The following is a 20153-nucleotide window of genomic DNA, read 5'->3' on the forward strand; positions in this document are numbered from 1 at the left end:
CCCAAATTCATTTACCTTGGCCTTTGGAGTTTGGTTGTTCAGAAATACACCGCATCCGTAGGTGCAGACCCCTTTGATTCCAAGCATTTTTCTTCCCAGCACTGCTGTTGGCCGTCTTCAAGCTGAACTGGTCACTGTGGCTAATGCCCATATCAGCTTATTCTTCTGGGGGTGGTAAGATTTGACTGTGAATCAATTTGAGGTGTGGACACTCACAGTGACGTGGGGACCTCGCTGTCCCAGCAGGCAGTCTGGGGAGGGCCCTCCTCACCCCTCCTGTCTTCCTTTTCCAGGATGGAGCTTCAACATGGGGTCCGCCTATGAGTTTCATAGTTGGCGTGTGTTCATCATCGTCTGCGCCCTCCCCTGTGTCTCCTCAGTGGTGGCCCTCACGTTCATGCCTGAAAGCCCACGGTTCTTGTTGGAGGTAATGCTCATCATTACAAATACGCAAAGAAACCGCATACAGTGGAACAAGTCCCTTCCAATTCTAGGAAAGTATGTTTGCCTCTTCGGTGGTACGTTTTTCCTTCCTACTACGGAACCACGGAGGGTTTGGTTTCATGGGGTCATGCTTTCGACAACCAGCATGTGAGAAAGCTGCCTCGTGGCCAGAAAGCACTAATGTTCCTCCTCAAGCAAGTCATTTCCCTCAACCAAGAGAATGTGGCTTCTTGTTTTATAAATGAACCTTACTATCCAGAGGTGCTACGTCTAGTTAGAGGCACATCCCTTGAGCTGCTGATGCACTCAAGGATATCCAAGTAGCCTGTGTGTTCCAATGGGACGAACCTAAATGCATTTGCGCCGTTAACACCCAATTGGATCTGACAATACCACATGGTTATTGGAAAATCAGGGAGTGTGTGTGTTTCACCTCCTGGCCCTTCACTGTCTACTCATATTTCTTAGGTTGGAAAACATGACGAAGCCTGGATGATTCTGAAGTTAATTCATGACACAAACATGAGAGCACGGGGTCAGCCTGAGAAAGTCTTCACGGTGAGTACTTCTTCTCAGTGAATCCTCCACACCAGAGGTCGAGAAACCTTTTCTGAAAAGGCCTGGGTGTAAATGGTTCTCTCGCCGCACCAGCCGCTCGTCTTTCATACTTGCCGTTTTACCTATGCCTGCCGCGCTGCTGTTGTATGTGCTGTTCCCTCTGCATGGAATGTTCTTCCATCCTCTAGTTATAAAATTTACTCTCAACGGGAAAACTAGTCTAAACTAATGAAAATTGGATGCATGGAATTTTTTGGAAAGAACAATGGTTTTTTTCCCCAGCACCTCCACCAAAATAAAAAAGAACTGTGGTTTTTAAATCCTTTGATATAGGCAGCATAGACAAAAAATGTTTTGTCTAAAATAGGTTTAAAGGGGATATAAGCAAGATCTTCAGTGTCTTATAAATAATATCAATTATAGTTCTTAAAATAAGTAAAATAGTTCCTGATTAAACAGTCCCCTGAAATCTTATTTATTCATTTCATTTTTTAATAGGAAATGGATTTTTCATAGTGTGAAGATAGACTTCAGTCTAGCCTCTGTTCAGATTCTCAATTAATAAAAATTTTTTCTGCAGTGTAATGGAGAAATGAAGATCAATAATGGATGTCTTCCACTGAGGCCCTGGGAGCCTTTGAGTAGACCCTTCTTTTGAGTAGATTAACAATAAAGGAAGAGGGCTTCCCTGGTGGCGCAGTGGTTGAGAATCTGCCTGCCAATGCAGGGGACACGGGTTCGAGCCCTGGTCTGGGAAGATCCCACATGCCACGGAGCAACTGGGCCCGTGAGCCACAATTACTGAGCCTGCGCGTCTGGAGCCTGTGCTCCGCAACAAGAGAGGCCGCGATGGTGAGAGGCCCGCACACCGCAATGAAGAGTGGCCCCCGCTTGCTGCAACTAGAGAAAGCCCTCGCACAGAAACGAAGACCCAACACAGCCATAAATAAATAAATAAATTTATTTAAAAAAACAAAAAACAATAAAGGAAGAATTTTTTTTTTTTTGGCTGAATCCCACGGCATGCAGGATCTTAGTTCCCTGACCAGAGATCAAACCCGCGCACCCTGCAGTGGAAGCGCGGAGTCTTAACCATTGAACCACCAGGGAAGTCCAAGAATTTTTTTTTTAATAAATTTATTTATTTATTTATTTTAAATTGATTTATTTTATTGATTTATTTTTTTGGCTGTGTTGGGTCTTTGTTGCTACGTGCAGGCTTTCTCTAGTTGTAGTGAGAGGAGGCTACTCTTTGTTGCGGTGCGCGGGCTTCTCATTGCGGTGGCTTCTCTTGTTGCAGAGTACAGGCTCTAGGTGCGCGGGCTTCAGTAGTTGTGGCTCGTGGGCTCTAGAACACAGGCTCAGTAGTTGTGGCTCACGGGCTTAGTTGCTCCACGGCATGTGGGATCTTCCCGGACCAGGACTCGAACCCGTGTCTCCTGCATTGGCAGGCGGATTCTTAACCACTGCATCACCAGGGAAGCCCCAAGAATATTTTTAAATTAAAGGATCATAAGGCAAGACAAATCTTGAGATGTCATTTAGATACTCAGTGTCCCTAACCCTTCTCAGCTAGATGAGGGTAAACCCTTTATCCCAGACTTCTGAGAAGGTGTCTCTGTAGGGCCTCATTGCCCTGCTAACCTGCTTTTTCTTCCAGAAGGTCTGAGTTACCAAGTTCACTCATGGTCATCCACATTAATATTACTGTATAAAGATTAAGTGGGAATAAGGTGGGAACACTCTAAAAGAATGGGTAATCTCAAAGTCATTTATATGTAACTTTCCAAGTCATTACATGATTCCACCGTGACACATTTGTCTTTTTCCTTGTTATATCTATTGATACAATACAGTGAATTCACATGCCTTCCTTCTCTCCTTTTTAAGCTTTTCTTCCTATGTGCCTACTTTAAATATTGTTTTTCAGGGCTTTATTTGCAGCTAACTTCCCTTTTAACCCTACTCACTCTCCTTAGCTTATCTCAGCTACTTCCTAGATCTCTCTCTCCTAATGGACAAATCTCCTGAGCTCCAGACGTGCATGTTGAAGGGCTTTGTGGCCATACTCCTATGTACCATAGGCCCTTCAAATTCTGAATTTCTAAATCTGAACTTCTCACCTTAAGAGTTTCCAAACCTCTTCCTTGTCCAAAATTCTATCAGCAAGTACCACCAGCACCACCCAGACCAGAACCCTGAAAACTATCCTATTTCTTTCTTTCCTTTATCTCCAGTATGTCCAAGAAATCACTGTGTCCTATTATCCTCCATCCTAAATATCTCTCATTATTGTCTCTTACCTTTCCACCCTTCCTGCCACTGATTTGGTTCAGCCCTCCTTACTCACTGCCCTCTGCCCTTGCACTATTCTTCAGGAATAGCAAATGCTATGTAGTTTCCAGTACACTCTTTTCTCTCACACCTCTGGACATTTACACATGATATTCCTCCCGCTTGGAATGCCCTTCAAGTAGTTGACACACATGGCAAATGACATACTTTTCCATAAGCTCCAACTCAAATTCCACAGTCCATGAAGGCTTTTCTCTCACTCTCAGGTCAACTTGGGTGTTCTGTACAATGTGTCTCTCCCATCTGATATAGACCTCCGTTAGAGTACTTTCTAATTTGTATGGTAATTGCTTGGACGGTGTGATGTTTTATGTTTGCACCTCCAGGGTCTAGTGCCAGGCCTGGCTCCCCATGGGTGCCAGTGAAAGAATGCGCAAACATTGATGAGTGGAGAAGAAGCCTCCCAAAAGTAATATGTCAAGTCAGAATGGCTATCATCAAAAAGAATACAAATAACAAATGTTGGCGGGGATGTGGAGAAAAGGGAACCCTCGTACACTGCTGGTAGGAATGTAAATTGGTGTAGCCGATGTAGAAAACAGTATGGAGTTACCTCAAAAAACTAAAAATAGAACTACCATATGATCCAGCAATTCCACTACTGGGCATGTATCCAAAAAAACCAAACACACTGGGCTTCCCTGGTGGCGCAGTGGTTGAGAGTCTGCCTGCCGGTGCGGGGGACGCGGGTTCGAGCCCTGGTCTGGGAGGATCCCACATGCCACAGAGCGGCTTAGGCCCGTGAGCCACAATTACTGAGCCTGCGCGTCTGGAGCTTGTGCTCCGCAACAAGAGAGGCCGCCATAGTGAGAGGCCCGCACACAGCGATGAGGAGTGGCCCCCGCTTGCCACAACTAGGGAAGGCCCTCGCACAGAAACGAAGACCCAACACAGCCATAAATAAATAAAAGATCTACTCTCTAAAAAAAAAAAAAAAAAAAAAAACCAAACACACTAATTTGAAAAGATACATACACCCCAGTGTTTATAGCAGCATTATTTACAATTGCCAAGGTATGGAAGAAACCTAAGTGTCCATCAACAAATGAATGGATAAAGAAGATGTGGTATGTATATATAATGGAATGTTACTCAGCCATAAAAAAAGAATGAAATTTTGCCATTTTGCAGCAACATGGATGGACTTGAAGGGCATTATGCTAAGTGAAATAAGTCAGAGAAAGACAAATACTGTATGATATCACTTATATGTGGAATCTAAAAAATACAACAAGCTAGTGAATATAACAAAACAGCAACAGACTCACAGCTACAGAGAACAAACTAGTGGTTACCAGTGGGGAGAGTTAAAGGAGGAGGAGCAGTATAGGGGTAGGAGAAAGAAAAGGGTTATTATGGGATTATATGAAATCATTTGTGTGAAACTTTTGAAAATTGTAAAGCACTATAGAATTTAATGAATCTTTCATTCAATACAAAAAAAAAAAAAGAAGAATAAGAAGAAGAATACCCCTGTGATTTAAAGAAAGGAATTCTGGAATATCACAAAATAATGCCTACATGGATGATTTGGAGCTGACTCTATTTGGAACCCCAGACATTAACTCAGACATTATTGTCATTAAATATGGACATCTTTGTTTACATAGCCATGAAGAGGCTACTGCCCACCTGGTGTAATTTGAAAGATACCGAGGGTCCCCAAATCACCTCTGTCAGAAAGCCAGTCTTGGCACCTGGAGTCTCATGATAGAAGTGCTCCTTTGGATGTTGGCAGACCCTCCAGAAAGATCTGTTCAGGAGTTATACCTGGCAGGGGTAACATGTGTGCACATTCCTGTGTCCTCTCTCAGGTGTATCAAAAGCAGGTAGATGTTGACTAACGGGGTCAGATGGGACAGGTCCTCAAAGGAACCATGCTTTTTTTTTTTCTCTCTCTCTCTTTTCAGGCTTCATTCTCTATGTTGGAAGCATTGCTTCTCCTGACTCTTCGTTCTTTTCCTTAGCAAAAGGAGGCTAGTTTAAGTCATGGATACAGCTTCAGGCTGATCCTCCATCATTTCTTCCCCTTCTAACCTTGAAGAGTCCGTGTTGAGGCTTGTAATTGAAGCTCATTCACTGGACCTCACCTCATGGTCACCTGTGGGTACTTGCTGACCAGGCAGTGTCAGAGGCTGTGGGAGAAGGAAGCAAGGGTCACAGGGATGCTCTAAGAATGGAAGTTTGATGGGAAAGCTTTAAGAACTATGTTTAGGGGCCAAATTCATCAAATAAGTAGATTCCAAAGAAAAGTGTGTTCAATCATTTTAGTCTAAGCAAAGTAATTCTTAATCCAGAAGTGAATCTATCTGGATGTTTAATCTGCTAATGTATGCCTTTTTTAAAAAATTTATTTTATTGAAGTACAGTTGATTTACAATCTTGTGTTACTTTCTACTGTACAGCAAAGTGATTCAGTTATACATGTATGTTCATTCCTTTTCATATTCTTTTCCATTACAGTTTATCACAGGATATTGAATATAGTTCCCTGTGCTATACAGTAGGAGCTTGTTGTTTATCCATTCTCTATATAATAGTTTGCTTCTACTAATCCCAAAATCCCAATCCATCCCTCCCCAACCCCCTAATGTGTGCCTTTTTACTAGGGATTCAGAGAAGGGTATTTTGTTTCATATTATTCCATTACTACTTACTCTTCCCCCTCTTCTTTATGGTATTCCCTCCCATTTGTTCTTTTTTTCCCCTGTTCATTCTTTATTCAGTTCTTTTGAGTCTGTGTACTTGCACCAGTGGTCTTATATATGTATGGATACCTGCTTGTGTGTCAAATACCTGCTTCCTTTTTGCTGGAGTCAGCTTTCACTCCTTTAAAAACAAATTGTAAGCCTGGACTCCGCCAACTTCAGAGAAGAGAACTCAACACTTTGCCCTCTGTTGCTCCTTACAGGTAAACAGAATCAAAACTCCAAGACAAATAGATGAGCTGATCGAAATCGAGAGTGACACAGGAACATGGTACAGGAGGTGTTTTGTTCGGATCCGCACAGAACTGTATGGGGTAAGTAACAAGCCCATCCTGACTTGCTGGCCAACTTGGTACTTGAGGTTAGTCAGAAACAGGATTGACTGAATCTGTCCCATGAATGGGGTTCTTCCCCCTTCTGCCCAGGACACCCGATTCCTAGAGTAGGACCAGGTAATAGGATCCCCTTGGGATTAGCGGGGTTACCAAGACATTCCCTCTTTGGGGAGGGAAGGTATTAGGCAAGGAGTCCTGGCAGTGATGGGGTACACTGATGTCTTGAGTTACTTTGTCCATTGGAAGCTGATAAATAAAAATTCCAGAAACCAAAAATTTGGTTTCCTATAGCCTTTAGCTGTTACATTGTAAGTTCAAATGATTCCAGCCCAAAGAAAACTCAACATTTTTTATAATTTGTTGGAGGGGGTTGGGAAATGCGGTTGACTAGGTAACTGCCTAAGAAAACTAACTCTCTAATATTTCACAGATTTGGTTGACTTTTATGAGCTGTTTCACCTACCCAGTCAAGGACAATACCATAAAGCTTACGATTGTTTGGTTCACGCTGTCCTTTGGGTAAGTGATACCTAAATTCTTGGTGAGTGAAATCTTTAAATTTCCACAGTGTAACTCCCAACCACGCTGCTTTTTTTCTTATACTGTTTGATGCTGTTAACCTCTACGAAAGAATTTTTTTTTTCATTTTCCATTTGCTGGCAGTTACAGTTTTTATCACCCAGTCATTTAATTTATGCTGTCATAAAGCGGGGGTGGCAAAACCAACAGTGTCTGGAAAGTTCGATAAGCCCGTGAATGGTTTGCCCCCATGATTTCTCCACCCTCCTCTCCTCTCTGGCGCGGCCCCAACCCACCGGCCTCTTTGCTCTTCCTCAAATGTGTCAGAACTTTCTTGAACATGTTCCATCTCGGGCATTAGTCCTGCCCCCAGACATGGCCTGGCTCATTTCCTCTCCTCCTTTGAGTCTTTCCTGGTGTGTCACCTTCTCAGTGATACCTCCCGAAGCACCTTTTTAAAAACTGCAGCCCCTCAGTACTCCCGGTCCCCTTCTCAGCTTTATTAGTCCCCATCGTACCTTCTATCATCTTCTAATAGACAAAAAGCTTTTCCATTCTTTAAAGAATAAAGAAAGCTCTGTCTTCCTCCTCTGGAAGCTCTGTGAGAACAGGGATTTTAAACTGTTTTGCTCACGGATATATGGCCCTGGCACATAATAAGTGCTCAATAAATAGTTGTCATCGAATGAGTAAAACCACCATATATGTGTTCTAAGAAAAGAGGAGGTAGGGAGAACATTTCAGAATTTTAGTTGCAAATGGTTGACATACTCACTTTAGAATATGTGTATACAACTCGATTTTTGCCTAATTTATTGTTTTTTAAAAGCAGGTAGATAATACCCTACACTTTCAGGTCAGTAGGCTCTGGTAGAGCCCAATATTTATGCTGCAAGTTCCATGTCTTAACATCCCTAAATGAAAACCAGTGAGTGATGGCAGATGACCAGCCTTTCCCAGTGCTGTGAGTTGTAGTAAAGGGAGAGACCAGGAAGGTAGGGGTTGTTCTGCTGTGTGACTCGGGGACACTACCAAGTTTTAGTTCCTTATTTCGAAATTGACAGGGTTGACTTAGAACATGTAAAGTAACTCCCACTCAAGTTCTAAAAAAAACATTGATCTATGAAGGAAGAGAGGGCTGAAAATTAACGAGTATTAAATGCCTACTATGGGGCTTCCCTCGTGGCGCAGTTGTTAAGAATCCGCCTGCCAATGCAGGGGACACAGGTTCGAGCCCTGGTCCGGGAAGATCCCACATGCTGCGGAGCAACTAAGCCCGTGCACCACAACTACTGAGCCTGTGCTCTAGAGCCCGTGAGCCACAACTACTGAGCCCACAAGCCACAACTACTGAGCCCGCGCGCCTAGAGCCCATGCTCCGCAACAAGAAGCCACCGCAATGAGAAGCCCGCGCACCGCAACAAAGAGTAGCCCCTGCTCGACTCAACTAGAGAAAGCCCACGCACAGCAACAAAGACCCAACGCAGCCAAAAATAAATAAATAAAATAAATAAATTTATTAAAAAAAAAAAACAACTTCGTCTTTTGAGCACTCACTATGTGCTAGGTACTTGGCATTCCATTTAATCCAAGCAACTACCCAGGAAGGTGGGTACTATCATCATTCCGATATTAGAGATGGGGGGGATAACTGAGGCTTTTATAACTTGCCCAAGATCACACAGCTGGTAAGTGGCAAGGCCAGGATTCAAACCTAGCATGTCTACCTGCAAAAGTTATGCTCATAACCACTTCTTTCCCTGCGTAGCTCAGTGTAACTAGGGATAAGCTAGAGCAGTGGTTCTCAAACTTGAGTGTGCATCAGAAGAGTTACACGAAGGACTCCATCCCACAGTTTCTGATTCAGCAGGTCTGGATGAGGCCTGAGAGTCTGCATTTCTAACAAGTTCCCTGGTGATGTTGATGCTGCTGGCCCAGGGACTGTGCTTTGGGTGGGAACCACCGGTTTAGAGCAGCATTGTCCGGTAAAAATATGATGTCAGCCACATGTGTCATTTTAAATGTTCTGGCAGCCACACTTAAAGAAAAAAAAAAGAAAAGGAAACAGGTGAAACAAATTTTAATAACATTTTATTTCACTCATTTTGTCCAAAATATTATCATTCTGACATTTAATCAATATGAAATGATTAACAACTTTATTTTACATTTTTTTCCCCGTAAGTATTCAAATCTGGTGTTTCATACGCATGGCACATCTCATTCAGACTGGTCACATTTAACTGCTCAGTAGCCATATGTGGTTAGCGGCTGCTGTTATGAAGATCACAGCAGTATGACTGAGCTGTAAGCTGTTAGGATAACACACCAGAGGCAAGAGGCAGAAAGTGGGCAGTAACCTGGCTTTTCCAATGAATAACTTAAATGGCCTTTTTCCCAGCCTTGAACTTCTTTGAGCGTGGGCTCTGCCCCCAGGCTAGCAGTACCATAGTAGTGTAGGAACCAAGAAAGATTGTCCATTAATAAAGAGGTCATTCTTTAAGGGCCCTCACAGTATGGGGACCCCAGGAGTTTGTAGCTCCAGACTAGGAGATGGGGTTCTTCAGTGCAGCCTAGGGGGATGAGAAGAACATCAGGGCCAGGATGCCATGTGCTGGTGTAGGATGGGGTTCTTATGCATGTCTCTTCCCAAAGGAAGGGTTCAGGAATTACAGACCTGGGGTTCTCCAGGGAAACCCAGGCCATCCCTCTAGCGTGATTGTTGCAGACTTGTGATGAGGAGAGGCCAGTGAGATTACTGTTTGATGGTTCATAATGCTACAGGGGGCGGGTCCAAATCAGCAGTGCTTCTCCAGAAACCACTACCTCTCTGAAAATGACAGGGAGATGGTTATGGCCGCTCGGGTGTCGGCACCTTTACAAACTCACATTTCTTTGTCTTTGCAGGTACTACGGATTATCCATTTGGTTCCCTGATGTCATTAAACATCTGCAGTCGAATGTGTTGAAAGATGTAGATGACCCGACAGGAAAATTTTCAAATTTAACTACTAACTTTACGACGGCAAATAAGATTGTTACTGGACTGGAATGGGACAATGGCAGGTCCAGAAACTTTTAAATCATTTCATTTCCTACCTGGTCTCAAAAATGTATTTCTTATTAGCCTTCATGGCACTAAAATATGAATAGTTTTTTTAGTTTGTACATGTAGTCATTTTCAGACTGAATTTAAATACTTCCAAATGGCCTTTAAAGAAAAGGTACACGTATATCAGTTATCAGTTATAACTACTTCTGAAACTGAGCTGCTTCATATTTATAAAGAAATGGAATTGACTGGTGTGAAAAGAAAATTCAGAGAGGCCTTGGAAAGCAAGCAAAATAAGTTATGGAAGAGAAGAGTGAAGATTATGAGAAAATAAGATAGGTCATAGCATTATTTAACTCAGAGAGGAAATCTGACCTGTAATCTCATGTCTGTTTTCTATCTCTGGAGAAGAGGACCACCTTTCAGATTTCCTTCCTTCTCCACTATGCTGAATCAAGAATTGGGGTTAAGTTGTATCAGGAAAAGTTTCAATTAGAGAATAGGAATGATTCCCCAAAGTTAAGAGCTTTGAAAATATGGAATAAGTTAGCAAAGGACATTTTTGAGTATGGAGTCTGAAACGCCTCTTGATGAGGAGAGAGAAGTGACTCCAAAGGTGGTTGTGGTTTATTTTTTCAGAGAGGGAAAGGGGTAGACAGGGTCCTTATTTCTACCCATTATTTGTTATCTGAGCAAATAATTGCTGGTATGAGTTCCTGTTGGTTTACATCATTCTTAGGAAATTCTCCCAGTTTCAAAATTAAACTCTAAAAAAATAAATGATCAAAGTTTCCCTGGGCAAAAACTAGTTTGGAAAGATGAAAAATAATTCTGTGGGATGCTTATGATTTGTGTAATGAAAAGGAGAGTTACCAACCCAGAGATAATTGTTTGGATCAGCAATTCAGTGAGAGGCCTAATCCATATAGGATGACCTTCACTCTCCCACAGAAAATAGTGACTTGAATCTGTACTTGCTTCTCCACAGAAACCTTAGAGTCAAGTGCTTTATAATTCTAGCATGAAAATTAACTTAATTACTTAAAAGTTATTGTTACTCCATTAGAAATTTCTAATATGTTTGTGCCTCTGACAGTCATATTTCTAATAAAAAGTTCTAAGCTGGATATTCAGTCATCACGGAGAAATTTTTTACTTTGGCAATGTAATGATTAATAGTTTTAATAGTATTAAAGTCCTTCTAAAACATATACATTTATTTTAGAAGGCGATAGAAATTGTTTTTTTTTTTTTGTCTTTCAGGGAAATTAGAAATACCACTAGCTAACTCATTTTTTTTAAATAGTTTTCCTATTCAGCATTCTAAAATGACGATTCTTTATATACTGATAAGGAATGACCTCCGAAGTAGACTCTGAGGAGAACAAAGCAAGGTGTAGAATAGTGTCCTGTTCGCTAGCACTCTGTATACAGAATGCTCCCGGAAGAGCATACGAGAAACTGACAATAGTGGTTATCCCTGGGAAAAAGAACTAGGTGGCTTGAGGATGGGAGACAAAAGACTTACCTTTTCCTTTTTCAACATTTTGAATTTTGCACCATGTGTACTCTGTGCATATAGTATCCATTAAAAAAAAAATTGTTTCCCCTTTCTAAATTCAGTTTCACTTCAGAAAATTAGTGATTTTCTTAAAATGTGCCATTCTTTACCCCCTTTAGTAGACAGATTTATGGCTTAGATGGTTTTACTCTGGACTCCTAGAGTAAGGGTTGAAATAAGATTGTTTTTTGAGGAGGTTGGTCTCATAGGTGCTTAGTGCATTTTGAGCGGACAAATGCAGTCCGACATTAGGGTGAGGATGATTTTCAAGGTACTCGATAGTGAATTGCTTTTAAGTCAGCTCACTTGCCTAGGAAGATCAGTCCCTTTCTGCTCTCATAAGAGTGGTATTTGGTGTAATAACTTCTTCCCCAGGTGAATAAGCATTTTCCTCTCGGTGACTGGCTAAGTATACATTCGTAGTCTCTTAATAAATTACCGAGACACAATGATGAATATGTATCCATGTCTCCCAAGAGTCCTTATCAACACTGAATATCTGAGCCATAGACTCTTCTAAGATGTTAGGATCATTGTGACTATTATCATCTCGCCCTCCCCCTTTACATCACCCAAAAATGGATCTGAGCAAGTTTCATCATTCTACGCATTTCCAAAAATAAGCAGGGCTATGGTCGTTCTACTTGGTACCTCTTAGCGATGAGAAAAAAAATATTCTTGGGAATGACTGTAAGCTATGAGTTTCTTGACCCCCAAGACAATCATTCCTCACATAAATGATTCTCCCATCCTCTCTTCAAGATAATTGGAAGTGCCTACACTAGAATGAAGAAGCTTTGGGTTTTTAGCTTGGGAAATAGACTTTCATTAAAAGTGAGCATGGAAGCACATCCTCAAGTCAGAGCTATTAACCCCAAATAGAGAATTTTCAAATAAAGGCATGTGTGAAGGAACAAGAGGATAGGATTGAAAAATAAAGAATCAATAGCCACAGGTAATCTCCAAACTCAATACCTTCAACTATATACCCTACAAAAACTTTTACCAACATTGCCAAAAGCTAAATGAAGTTATTTTGAATGCCATCTCTTCTTCTGGTAGAAAGTAATATTGGTGAGCAATGAGATAGCCAAAGGACAGGCCACCTGAGGAAAAAGGGGAAAAGCTAGGAGCTTAGAAAATCCAGAAGCCAATGTCCTTTATAAGTAAGAGAGTCCATAGTGGGACCTCACATCTCTAAATCTGTTTGACTTAGCTTTCAACTCTGATAGACACAATCATCAATATGAATCTTTTTGTGTGTTGGGCAGATTCGAAGGGATCAGGCTCAGATCCATAACTTTCAAAGATTCGGTTTTTAAGTCCTGCACCTTTGAGGATGTGACTTCAGTCAACACCTACTTCAAGAACTGCATGTTTATTAATACTGTTTTTAACAACACAGGTAGGTGTGCCACTTAACCCTGCCTGGGGCCTCTTCACAGGCCCTAGTTCTTGGCAGAATCGTGATACTCATTTGGTGATAGGCGTGGGCATAGGCTTAAGGGGGAAGTGAAGGTTGAAGTACAAATGAACGGACTGCCTCCATCAGGTCGGATCAAAGTTGAGCTTGTATTGACTGTCTTTGTCACATTTAATGCGGATGGAGCTTGCTGAGTTCAGAGTTGGAAATACAAAATCCTTTGGTGAATAATTTTTAAAGCAAAGAATTAACCCGTGGTTTGTTTGTTTTGATAATCCTGATTTCAAAATCTGGTGTTAGCTTAAGTGAGCATGCCTGAACTACAAATCTACAGAGATGGACGAAACATGCTCAGTCAGATACAGTCTTTTAGTCCAGTCCATTTAATGGAGCCTGGAAAACTCCCCAGGGAAAAAGAGGAAGGGCAACAAACATTGATTGAACACCTACTATGTGCTGGTTCCTACCTCAGGTTATCAGACACTCATTATCTTGTTTAATTTTCACAATAGCTGAGGCTTAGAACGACGCAGTAATTTGGCCACAGTTGTAGAACTAGGAACAGCTGCCATCGGAGCCCAGGCTCATCTGATTGCAAAGCCCAGGCCTTGCCACTGACACACATTGGTCCGTCTGTCCCATGAGTCCAGACTAACAGCCCGACACTGGCAGGAGGGTCAGCTCCATCCCATTGCCAGTCCTGCCTTCTTGGTGGTCAGACAGGAGCCAGCTTTGCGTAGCTCCAAGTGAGAGTGGAGTCAGAGGCCTCGGGGTTTGTTTAAACAGTGCTCTCAGTGTCTTCCAACCCATTCAGCCTCAGAAGACCAGCTTTTTAGGCACATCTTGTTCAGCGAGGACGACAGCCGTTTTGATTCTCACTGCCTTTTAGCAGAGCCCAGCATCATCTGTAACCCCTTTCGGCTAGATCCAAGTTCAAGAAAAAAAAAAAATCAGCAGCGAATGCTGGTGACCTTCCAATGAGGCTGACTCAGGTTCCTCGGTGGGTTCCTCCACTTGAGGCTTCTCTTATAAATTCAGCCTCAAGGACCCAAGGAAAGTCCTGTTCCTTCTCACTGCCTCAGAGCCCTATAAAATGGCAGTAGTAAGGCCGATTCATCCGCATTTTGAAACAAATTCTTTTTGTAATGGAAGCTTTAGTACTCTAGTGATAGTCCTTATGTAACATGATAATTAGGACAAAGTAACATCATAAAGGAGTAAGCAGTCATGTAATTAGCAATGACCAAACATAAGAAAATAAGAAATCAGAGGAAAACTGGACTCTTTAGTTTATTCCTTTATTCAACAGAAGTATTCCTTCCTTCAGCTACTTCGTAATGTGGGGTCCTAGACTAGATCCTGTGCTTTGGCCAGGCCCTGAAGCCCTCAAGGAGCTTACAATACCATGATTCTTTTCTGAATTTTCGGCAGGCTTTCGGTGCGTAACTCTCATGCACCAGTATGAGTTGTCGTTCTTTGTGTCCACAGATTTTGAGCCATATAAATTCATTAACTGCGAATTTCAAAACTGCACATTTTTGCACAACAAGACAGGATGCCGCATTACCTTTGAAGATGACTATGGTGCCTACTGGATTTATTTTGTCAACTTCCTGGGGACACTGGCAGTGTTGCCAGGGAACATCGTGTCTGCTCTCCTAATGGACAGAATCGGGCGCTTAACGATGCTAGGTATGTGCTTGGTTTCATGTAAAATACAAGAGCTGCCGTTGCAATCTAGAGGGATCCTGTCTCCTGCTGTACTCCCCGACCCCCTAGGATTTGCATCCCACAGAGATGAGGAGAAATCCCTTAAGACCTTTCATTAGGACTAAATTTTAGTAAAATATGTCTAATTACATCTCATTTGAACAGCTTCTGTGAGTTAACAGACTGAAAAACTAATTATGTGTGACTAATGTCTATTTTTCTACGTACATAGCTGAGTGATTGATGATGTGTAGTTCATGCTTGCTGTGTTCAGAAGGTAGTTAGAGAGGCAAACCTTATATACAAGTAAACACACTTGTACCTGAGCTTTATGAACCCAGGCTGTGGCTTCCCCTTGGGATTCAGTTTTGCTGTGAGATCTCAAAGACCCGAGGGTCCTTGCTCTACTAAGATGACAGGAAACATCCCAGCCTTGTCTGCTTCGTTGGCAGGTGGCTCTATGGTGCTTTCAGGGATCAGCTGTTTCTTCCTTTGGTTTGGCACCAGCGAATCCATGATGATAGGCATGCTGTGTCTGTACAATGGGTTGACCATCTCGGCCTGGAACTCTCTTGATGTGGTCACTGTGGAACTGTACCCTACAGATCGGAGGTATGTTGAAATGGGCCTCCAGCAAGAGGTTCTCTGAGCCCCACAGGACCACTGAAAAGTCAGAGAAAACAAGCCAAATTGTCATTTCCCGCAAAAAGCGAAAATCCAAAAAAAAAAATTCTGGCTTATGAAGTTGTAGGCTCTACTCATATCTTTCATTTATTCTTTATTTTTTAATGAGGCAAAACGTTATTTCTTCCTCATTGACTATTACACTTAGTATCATAAAAATGTTATTACTTTGAAAACAGTTTGTAGATCAGTCTCTCAATTTGAAAACATTCCTGGGGATACATGATGATTGAGGAGGGACAATCATAAGTTAAATGCTAAATAATTACAAGGGAAATTGTTCCCAATTTTTATAGCTAGACTATATTTACAGCTAGATATTTTTATAGCAATGTATACATGTATTATGTAGTTAAATATATAGTCAATATTAGTATTACATATATATACTAAATATTATAATTATGTTTAACTATAATGTGGTATGGGAAAATCAGGTTTGCCTAGGAACTGTGAAGGCTTTTCAGTATACATATGGATATTTATATTTAATTTGTTAGACAAGGTAAGGCATTGAAGTTCTTTTTTTACCTGATTTTTTTGAGGTATAGTTGAAGTACAATATTATATATGTTTCAAATGTATAACATAGTGATTTACAATTTTTAAAGGTTATATTCCACTTATGGTTATCATAAGATATTGGCTATATTCCATGTGTTATACAATATGTCCTTGTAGCTTATTTATTTTATACATCTACTCATCTCTTTTAAAAAGAAAATGTAGGGGAATATAGTTGCTAGCCGGAGTTACTAGGACAATGAAACCAGTGAAGGAATTTAATTGTGTCCATGACTTAGCTTGCTGGCTAACAGTATGAGGAAGCAGTAATGAAGCAGGGAGGGATAGGCTGTAAGAGCCTCTCCGGGGGCTTCCCTGGTGGCGCAGTGGTTAAGAATCAGCCTGCCAATGCAGGGGACATGAGTTCGAGCCCTGGTCTGGGAAGATCCCACATGCCGTGGAGCAGCTAAGCCCGTGCACCACAGCTATTGAGCCTGCGCTCTAGAGCCCACGTGCCACAACTACTGAGCCTGTGTGCCACAACTACTGAAGCCCACACGCCTAGAGCCCGTGCTCCGCAACAAGAGAAGCCACCGCAATGAGAAGCCCGTGCAATGCAACAAAGAGTAGCCCCTGCTTGCCACAACTAGAGAAAGCCCGAGCGCAGCAACAAAAACCCAGCACAGCCAAAAATAAATAAATAAAATAAATAAATTTAAAATAAAATAAAATAATGTATGCAAAACAATACATGTTTTAAATAATAATAATAATAACGCTTAAAAAAAAAAAAAAGGAGCCTCTCCGGGCCCCTTATCAGTCCTGAGAGGGTCCTTACCTTACATTTGCAAGTATCTACATGAGCTCTGCATTAAGGCACCACAAAGAGGTCTCTGGAACATATCTCTTGACCTTCCTGGTCTGTTGAAGGAAAGCCCAACACATTTCCAGTAACCAAAAAAAGATAGCTATTGGAAGAAAATTATGCATCTGTCCCCAAAATGGAGACACAGAGACTTTGCACCTCATATCATAAAAAGGGCTAGAAGGTAGGGCTTTGAGGTGGAGCTTCAGCAGGTGACTCATGAAAAGAATAGAAGCCCTGTTTTGCCGTTTGACATGAGTGAAGGCAAATGGCCTTTGCCTTCTTTCATTTCGTGTACACTCCGTCACCACGGAGGCCCTCTTTGCTAGAGGATGGAGTCAGCATTCTCTGGACTTTGAGATGGAGAAGGGTTTTTTCTAGGACAATGCAGAGACATTTGGGATATCAATTTTCAACTGATCCTGAGTCCTCCTTTTGCTTATTGGCCCCAATGGGTACATTCTCTGCATACCCAGACTCTCTAACTTATATTTCTTCTTCATGAACATCTATTACTGAGCTTACAGGAACCCTATAGGTACTCCTGTATCCATCTCCCCGCTGAGTATCTGGAACTCTTATGGATGTCTGCTTATCAGATATTCTAATTAGTAACCTCCTGTTGATGACTTACGCTCTGAAAGGAACCATACAGCCCATAGCTGGCATCTCGTCCCTTCTTTCCACAAACATTAGTTCTCTTCTGTGGGCAAGCGCCTGGCATGGGTGTCACGGCACTAGGGTGCTGCCAAAACAAGACTAAGACTCTGCAGCTTGCTTGCCTTCTCATCCTGCAAACTGGGCCCAGGTGTGGACTAAACTAGACGTTTAAAAAAGCCCCTCAGTGTTCAAGCAAGGCTATGTCATAGCCTGTAACCTTTTTATTTTACATTGTAAACGCTTGATACTATTTGCGATGAATCAGCTGCTTATCCCTCTGCCACAGGAATGGAAGAATGAGTATTCTCCTGTGGCAAAAACCTGGCTTAAAAACAAAACGCCACAAATCAGGCGGGTCTGTCCATGAGAACCATGGACCTGCTGTGTTTCTGTTGTCGGAAAGGTTAAACATCAAGCAAGATAAAAACAGAAGTTGCCCTGTGTATTAGCTCAGATCCTCTGAGAAGCAGAGGACAAGATGGGATTAAGCGTGCACAGATTTTTGTTAGAGGAAATGTGGGTTATGAGAGAAAATGCGGAGGGAGGTATAATCTGGCTGTAGTGCAAGTCTGAGCCCCATGGGGGAGCAAGGAAGGAAGGCCGGCTGGGTGGAAGTGCCCCAGGCCACCAGCAAGCAGTCTCAGGGAGGTTCGGCATGGCTGTGACGGAGTCAGCTTCAGAGGAGTCCCACACGTCCCAGGCACCAGCCTGCCGTAGTATTCCTCTTGCATTCAGTTTGCTGCTGCTGGAACAGCCAAACATGGGGATGCGTTTCAGAGCATGGCAGCTGGGCCAGGACTCAGAAATTGGCAAGGTGCATCCTCACTTCAGCCACGCTGTTGCTAGCAGATGTTCTCCAGCACTCAAGCTGATGTTCCCAGATAACGTACAGGAAGTCACTTCCTTAAGCGATGGGGAGAAAACAACTTACCTGCCAGAGCTGCATCACTAGGGCCATGGTGAATTAGCTACCACCACCTACTCTGTTTCAGGCTAAAGCCTTCTGTTTCATCTCTGCTGCTTTCCTCTGGGTCACATAGGAGGGCTCCCCTGATCTCTGGCTCAGCTGTTAGAGGAAAACCCCAACTGTTTTTGTGTGTAGGTACCCCTATGGCCTCTTCTCCCCGTGGAAGCAGAATAGAATACATCCTGACAAGAATTTTGGTTATAGGGTGTGATTTTTTCATACTAGAACTTTAGCACTGCCAACTCCTTGCCCAGTTTCTAGAATCTGTCCTTAATGATCGCTTACTAGGACACTCTGATTCCAGGCTCCAAACTAAAAAGTAGCCTCTTGAGCTATTCAACAGCCAACTCCTATCAAAATCCCAGTGAAAATGATTATATTTGCGGGACATAACTTACCATATAATCTAAATGCTGTGAAAGTTATAACACTTGAAAGCCACATTTGTCAACCGCAGTATGGACTTGACCTTTAATGGTATACTCTTGGCTTGCATTTACTGTGAAAGCATGAGTGAGGACAGGACGTTTCCCATCATAGCGCACCCTTCCCCTCTGGTAGAGCCCACCACCTGATCTGCAGCGAGTTCCAGGACCTGCTCTGGGGAGCTGCTCTGTCTCTTCACTTCATATGATAAAAATTAGTAATTCCTCACATTTGCTTCCCTGCTGTGAGGTCAAGAGGCAGAGCGCCTATGTCGGTGTTACACCTCCATGGTCCAGGTATTGCTTTGCTCCTCCTCATCCTGGTTTGCACTCTTGCATTCCTATTTTATTAATTTTGTCTTTTATAAGCTACCCTAAATCGTTTCATAAAGAGGCAGGAAAATTTGAAATTAAAATTGTATGTACTTATTGAGCAGCACTTTTCTGTGCCTGAAAAATGAAGCAGAACAGCCACTGCTAACATTTTTTGTAAGGAAAAGCTCGGGTTTCTTTCCCTCCACACTCAATTCTTGACTTTTGGCCACCAAATAGGGAGGGTTTTTTTTCCCATACCAAGCAATTCTCTAATTCCCAGTAGACACCAACTGGATGTTCTAAAATTTCACTTAGTTCTGACACGATCTACCTGGAGACAGCATCAGATCCCACAGGTTAAGGACTCAGTTCCCACAAGAGTGCCCCCCTTCAGACACCAAACACAAGTCAGGTTATCACCTATACATCTGACCAACCAACTATACGTTGGAGTTCTCTCTACCCCCTCCTTGGGTTTGATCACTTGCCAGAATGGCTCACAGAACTCAGGGAAACATTTCCTTGTGTTTACCGGTTTATTATAAGAGCTTACAACTCAGGAACAGCCAGACAGAAGAGATGCATACATACATAGGGCAAGGTATCGGGGAAGGAGCACAGAGCTTTGTACCCCATCCAGGTATGCCACCCGCTTGGTACTTCCGTGCATTCACCAACCTGGAAGTTCATCAAATCTTGTTGTTCGAAAGTTTTTATAGAGCTTAATCTCCAGCCCTGTTCCCCCCATTCCCAGTGCCAACCTCTAATCGCTTGCTCTTTCTGGTTACGATGCCGAAACTCGGCCTCTGTGCACCAGTGCCAAGTTGAATCTCAGAGACAGAGTTTTGGGTGAAGTAGCAAAGAATAGCTTTATTGCTTTGCCAGGCAAAGGGGGACACAGTGGGCTCGTGCCCTCAAAACTGTGTGTCCCAACCTGGGAGGATCTGGTGAGTTTCATAGCAATGGTTCAAGGGTGGGGTTGCCGATAAAGATCAGGGTGTGCTCAGGGTGTGCAAAAGGCCTGCATTCCTTTAATCTGGCCTAAGATGGCCCCCTGATGAGATTCTG

The 20153-nt window shown here is 42.5% G+C and overlaps 1 protein-coding gene across 1 annotated transcript in view; it reads left to right on the forward strand.

Moving 5' to 3' along the window:
• SV2C (synaptic vesicle glycoprotein 2C) overlaps positions 1–20153 on the forward strand; it is a 251350-nt gene that overhangs the window by 207420 nt on the left and 23777 nt on the right. The window contains exons 5-12 of the mRNA XM_082376648.1: positions 294–427; positions 913–1002; positions 6269–6379; positions 6831–6919; positions 9827–9985; positions 12804–12937; positions 14444–14647; positions 15118–15277. Of these exons, the coding sequence (XP_082232774.1) occupies positions 294–427; positions 913–1002; positions 6269–6379; positions 6831–6919; positions 9827–9985; positions 12804–12937; positions 14444–14647; positions 15118–15277 (1081 nt within the window). The remainder of the gene's footprint in view (positions 1–293; positions 428–912; positions 1003–6268; positions 6380–6830; positions 6920–9826; positions 9986–12803; positions 12938–14443; positions 14648–15117; positions 15278–20153) is intronic.

This window comes from Balaenoptera borealis (genome assembly GCF_965194805.1).
Source record: "Balaenoptera borealis genome assembly, chromosome: 2".
NCBI classification, from domain to species: domain Eukaryota; kingdom Metazoa; phylum Chordata; class Mammalia; order Artiodactyla; family Balaenopteridae; genus Balaenoptera; species Balaenoptera borealis.